General features: G+C 40.1%; 1 protein-coding gene across 1 annotated transcript in view; it reads right to left on the bottom strand.

The window, feature by feature from the left end:
• Positions 1–535: 535 nt before the first annotated feature.
• The window catches only part of OTC (ornithine transcarbamylase), a 68,466-nt gene continuing 63,001 nt past the window's right edge, over positions 536–6,000 (bottom strand). Inside the window, exon 10 of the mRNA XM_065916466.1 lies at positions 536–595. Within this exon, the coding sequence (XP_065772538.1) occupies positions 536–595 (60 nt within the window). The remainder of the gene's footprint in view (positions 596–6,000) is intronic.

Raw genomic sequence — 6,000 nt, 5'->3', positions numbered from 1 at the left:
TCCGTCAGTGAATGTCTGTCTACCCCATTTGCCTGCAAATTATGTTACATCAGCAAGATGGATCATTTGGCTTCCTTGTTGGTCCTAGGGGATATAAGCACAGCCCACAGGTCTGCCAGCAGCTGACTTCCTGGTAAATGTTTACTTATAAATTAGCGTGGGTGATAATTTATTAGAGCAATAAGCATAGATTACTTTTAATGGCATAGGCATTATGTGTTATGAGCGCAGTATTTTATGTTTAGTTGAAGCAAATGTATATGATTATTAATATCGTACCCAAATGTAACTCAGAAATTGTGAATTAGAAAGTTTAAACCAAGTTAAGCCACATGTTCCAGTGCATCAGCACTGAAATTAGGAGCTTCAGGAAGGTTTCACAGTGGCAAAGCAGTATCATACCATTCACCATACATTCACATAGCATGTGTTAGAATTTGTTTATTTCTGTGTTTTGTTCTCTTCTCCTTCCCTCGTAAACTGACTTATTCTGTTCCTGAAGAACATGGTTTCTCTCTTGAGAAGCATCAGCGCGTCAAAACTTTGGCTTCTGGAGCTGAGGCGAATAATCTGTCAGCAGCGACACCATGACAGCCTGGAATGCCAGAGAAAGAGAAAGAAAGAAATGGGTAAACATTAGCAAGATCCTGCTCAGGGACCTATGGAAGAGGATCCGGGTGACAGCTTTGAAGGCCTATGGCAGACATGTTTTCCTAAGGAAATGATAAGGGGTCACTTCCAAACTAATACTTATTTTTATTAAGGGAGCTCATGAGGGATCATGCTGACCCAAATATATACACAACCACCATGCTTTTTAGGCCTCATTCCAGGACCAGTGGGGGTGAGAGCCAAAGGGAGGTGCCAAGGTGGTAGCCATGACTGACTTTTCTAGTCATAAGTGAAGCCTACTATTGGCTGGTTGTAGAGAAATAGAATTCCTCCCATCCTTGTGTTTACACTGTGGTTTGGATACTTTTAACCTAGAAAAGTTTAGAATAAATCAGATGTAGATTATTTAGGTTAATGAATAATGTCTTTCTGAATCTGGGTTCTCCTGAAAGAATATTTATAAGCTAGAGTACAGCTTCCCATCAGGCCATCAGCGGCAAACAGGAATTTTCACTTTTACTCTTCCCAATTTCCAAAATAACAATAGTAATTATATCAGAAACAGTGATGATGACAAATGCTGACTGAGTGCTTACTACGTTCCAGACTAAGTGTCTTACCATCAACATTTGTCGTCATCACTGTTGCTGATATTATCACTGCACTAGGTACTGCAGTAAGGTAGAGAGAAGTGTTTGTAGATTAGTTCGTGTAACACAACCACCTTCTAAGGGAATCTCTGCTATTATCACTTATAGATGAGAAACTCAAGCCTGGAAGCAACACAGAACTGGGTTTGGACCCAAGTTTCTCTGACTCCACTCTTAGGAGGTAGTTTTACTGCCTTTCAGGTACTTGCTCTTGCTTCTTTTTTTTTTTGCATTCTTCCTTTTGTTTTATTTTTATTGAAATATAATTGCTTTACGATGCTGTATTGGTTTCTGCTGTACAACGAAGTGAATCAGCTCTGAGTATACATATATCCCCTCCCTCTTGAGCCTCCCTCCCACATCCTCGCCAATCCCACCCTTCTAGGTCATCACAGAGCACCAAGCTGAGCTCCCTGTGCTTTATAGCAATTTCCCACTAGACATGTATTTTACACACGGTGTATATATGTGTATATATATGTCAGTGCTACTTTCTCAGCTCATCCACCCTCTTTTCCCTGTGTCCACAAGTCCGTTCTCTACATCTGCATCTCTATTCCTGTCATACAAATAGGTTCATCAGTACCATGTTTCTAGATTCCATATAGATGCATTCATATATGATGCTTGTTTTTCTCTAACTTACGTCACTTTGTATAACAGGCTCTGGGTTTATCCACATCACTACAAATGACTCAGATTCATTCTTTTTATGTCTGAGTGCTATTGCTTTTTGACCAGACTATGTAATATCCTTTTCTACTGTGGGAGGTAGGAAGAGAAATGAAATACAGACGAGGAGACTGAAGCACAGGTATTTCCTGAGTGGTGGCAGTGAGGCGTGGATCTGTACCTGCCTGTCCTATTCCTTGACCACCATTTTCATGTGAATAAACTGGACTTAGAGGAGTTATGATACTTTCCCAAGACCACACAGAGAGCCAGAATTTTAACTTGATTTCCAAAGCCCATGTTTGAGAACCGAACAGTATTCTGTATTGCCTTCAGACTACAAAAATGTATTGAGCACATATCATTATAGGGAGAGGACAGGAAACAAATAAAAAATAAAATATCAAGGAGTGATAAATGTCATTAGAAAATTACACACACACACACACACAAAAACAGGATAAAGGAGGTTGGGGAACCACTTAGGGTGGACAGGGAAAATCTTGTTAAAGACTGACATTTAAAGTTGAGATCTGAATGACAAGAAGAAGACAGAAAGGTCAAACACTAGGATAAGAATATCTTCCAGTAAAATATTTTAAGCTTTTTTATGGGTTCCTGGGGTCACCTCTTAGGTTTGGTTTTGTTTTTAATGGTCATAGCATATGTCAAATTTATTTTCAAATATTAAATCTTAGAAAGTTAATTATGAGTAGAGCTGCTGCCAGACTTAGTTAGATACAGACATACATACATACATACATGCATAAGTAGGCATTTCAGGTCAACAACAATTTTTCTTAAACTGCAAGTATGTTCCAAATATTACATAGGGCATGTCTACTGGTGGTGGTGTTTGGTCCCTAAGTCGTGTCCGACTCTTGCAATCCCATGGACTGTAGCCTGCCAGGCTCCTCTGTTCATGGGGTTTTCCAGGCAAGAATACTGGAGTGGGTTGCCATTTCCTTCTCCAGGGGATCTTCCCGACCCAGGTATCGAACCTAGGTCTTCTGCATTGCAAGCAGATTCATTATTGATTGAGCTATGAAGAAAGCCCTTAGGACATGTCTATCCTAAACAATTATTTATTGTCTTAATAAATTGTGAAACTCCAAAGTAGCTGGGTATCCTCTATTTTATCTGGCACCCCTCACATGGAGAGAAGAGATGGTAAATACTGTGAACTACATTCGCAATGGTGTTGTATATCTAAAGGTCATCCTGATAGTAGTACTTTGAAGTGGCAGATTTTTTGCAGGATCCCTTTAGGTTTCTTTAGCTCCACAGTAAAATTCGTAGGCAGAGGAAGAAACCCACCTCACGTTTCGTGAGTCCTGTAGCCTTAGTAATCATTGAAAAATATAAAAGCAAGCCTTGTGGTGAGGAGAGGGTGTGTGTGTGTGTGTTGTTTTCTTTCTTTCTTTGCTTTTTTTTTCACAGAGAGATCCAGAGGCCTGTGCACTATGGAGAGAATGATGTGATTGCCAGAGTGTTCTGGAAACCTCCCAGTATGAAGGCCTTACAAAGCCGCTGTGAGTGCTGAGTGAGTACACGTTGGCTTTAAAAACGTTATATGCTTTCAGAACAAGCCCTTCACCTATTTAGTTATTACATTAGTCATTATGGGCGCCTCAGAACTTGAGGCTGATTGTGTCTCTCCTTCCTTCTTCTATCCTGACTGTAAATGAAACTGTGTGTGTGGAAATCCCCCTTCAGATAGTAATGCTGCCCAGTAGGACTTTCTGTCATGATGGAAACATTCCCTGTCTATGCTGTCAAATACAACTAGTATAGCCACCAGCCCTATGTGACTACTGAACACTTAAAATGTGGTCAGTATGTCTGAGGAATTGAATCTTATATTTTATTATCTTTTAGTTCATTTTTGTTGTTTGGTTGCTCAGTTGTTTGACTCTTTGCAACCCCATGGACTGTAGCCTGCCAGTCTCCTCTGTCCATGGGATTCTCCAGACAAGAATACTGGAGTGGGGTGCCATTTCCTTCTCCAGTTAGTTAGCTGAAGTCTAAATTTAAATAGCCACTAGTGGCTACTGTGTTGGATAGGGAGATCTAGAGGAAAACAGGTATTGTATCTTTAGAACATTCCAGAAGAATCTAGCAGAGCAGTGCTGAGCCTAAATCCCATTCTAAATAAGCCATCTAAGAATAATTTCTTTGCCTATAAAATAGGAATTTAGACTAGATAATCTGTAAGGTCTTATCCCACTTGGAAATCCCATGCTTCTATGAATTGTACAGACTGTGCAGAGACTGAACAATATTCTTTTTTTTTTAATCTGCAGTGCCTGGCAGAGAACCTGGCACACAGTAGAGGCTCAGTATATGGTTGCTGAAATGAACTTAACTCAGTGGGACATCCACATCATCTGGTTTGGAGACAAAGAGGACAGCATGTGTGTCACCAACCCCCTTCCAGAATCCATGCTGGGTATCACTAGTTATATCCCTCTTTCCTTCCAAGATCACAGGCAGGCTTAGAACCTTCTGAACATAGGACTCCATGTAGCCTGCTGATGAGATTGAGGACCCAAGATTAAAAGCCATTTGCCATCTAGATAGCTCAACCTACTTATTTTATGTGGAAAGAAACTGCGACCCAGAGAGGTCACACTTATCCAAAATAATATGGCTAACTAGTATCAAAGACAGTTACAGAATTCAAGTCTTCTCACTCCCAGTCAAGCATTCTTTCGATTTTAGATTCTTTACTTTCATTTCAATATGGCCGTGTATCTTGGTTTTTTTTTTTTTTTTTTTTTTTAATATATTTACCCATTAGGGGAAGTGGATACCTCAGGAACGTGGGAGCTGGAGAGAGGGTGGTAGGACTTAGATGGTAGAAAATGGGTGAGCATAAGACTTCACTGTGAATATGTGTGTATATATATGTGTGTGTGTGCGTGTGTGTGTATAATATATATACACACAAGTGCATAATAAGGTCTTTAAAAATTCAGAAGTACAGAGCATCTTCATAATTATATTTTAGAAACTTTAGTTCCCCCTCTGGCCCCTGAATTTCTACAAAAGAATCTATTTTAACAGATTTGGGTTGATCTATCTTTGTCATTGACGTCATCTTCTGATGAAGAGTGGAGCTTGAGGAAAATTAGTTGCTATGTTTCTTCCTGGGGTATATGGTTGGAGAGCTCACATTTTATTTTTTGGCATCTGGATCTTTGCTATTCAAAATGTGGTCTGCAGGAGAGTAGCATCTTCATTACCTGGTTGCTTATTAAAAATGCTGAATCTTGAGCCACATCTCAGAGCAAATCCAAATTTCCACTTAACAAGTCCCTAGGTGATTCAAATGGATCAAATTGATTCAAATGGATCAAAAGCTTTAGAGGCACTGGTCTAAATGACATGATAATTGCCATTTTGGCCAAAGTTAGTGTCCTGACGCTATAAGCTGAAAGGTACAGTAAAAAAAAAAAAGTCATTTCTCTTATTAGATATGACAAATTTGGGTCTGATATACCACTTTTCATTGCAAAGGGAGTCATGTGTGTGTGTGAAAGTCACTCAGTCGTGTCCGACTCTTTGCAACCCCATGAACTATAGCCTACCAGGCTCCTTTGTCCATGGAATTATCCAGGCAAGAATACTAGAGTGGGTAACCGTTCCCTTCTCCAGGGGATCTTCCCAACCCAGGGATTGAACCCAGGTCTCCTGTATTGCAGGCGGATTCTTTACCATCTGAGCCAGCAGGGAAGCCATCCTGGAGCTCAAATCTCTGCTGGTCACTGCATTAGATCAACAATGAAGATGATAGTGGTGATGATAATTACAATAACAATATTTACAGTGTATTAGATAACATGCTAAATGTTTTATATATGTGCGTGCTCAGTCATGTCTAAATCTTTGCAATCCCCTGTAGCGTGGCCTGCCAGGCTCCTCTGTCTATGGGATTTCCCAGGTAAGAATACTGGAGCCAGTTGCCATTTTCTCCTCCATGAAAGCTATAATGGATTATTTGGCATTTAGTTTCCAGGGCACTAGGTACCAGGCTATGGGAAGCTGTGTTAGCCGTGTTTTGGTT

This window comes from Muntiacus reevesi, chromosome X (genome assembly GCF_963930625.1).
Source record: "Muntiacus reevesi chromosome X, mMunRee1.1, whole genome shotgun sequence".
Classification (NCBI taxonomy): domain Eukaryota; kingdom Metazoa; phylum Chordata; class Mammalia; order Artiodactyla; family Cervidae; genus Muntiacus; species Muntiacus reevesi.
Note: the sequence above shows the minus strand (reverse complement) of the source record. Positions and strands in the feature narration are given on the sequence as shown.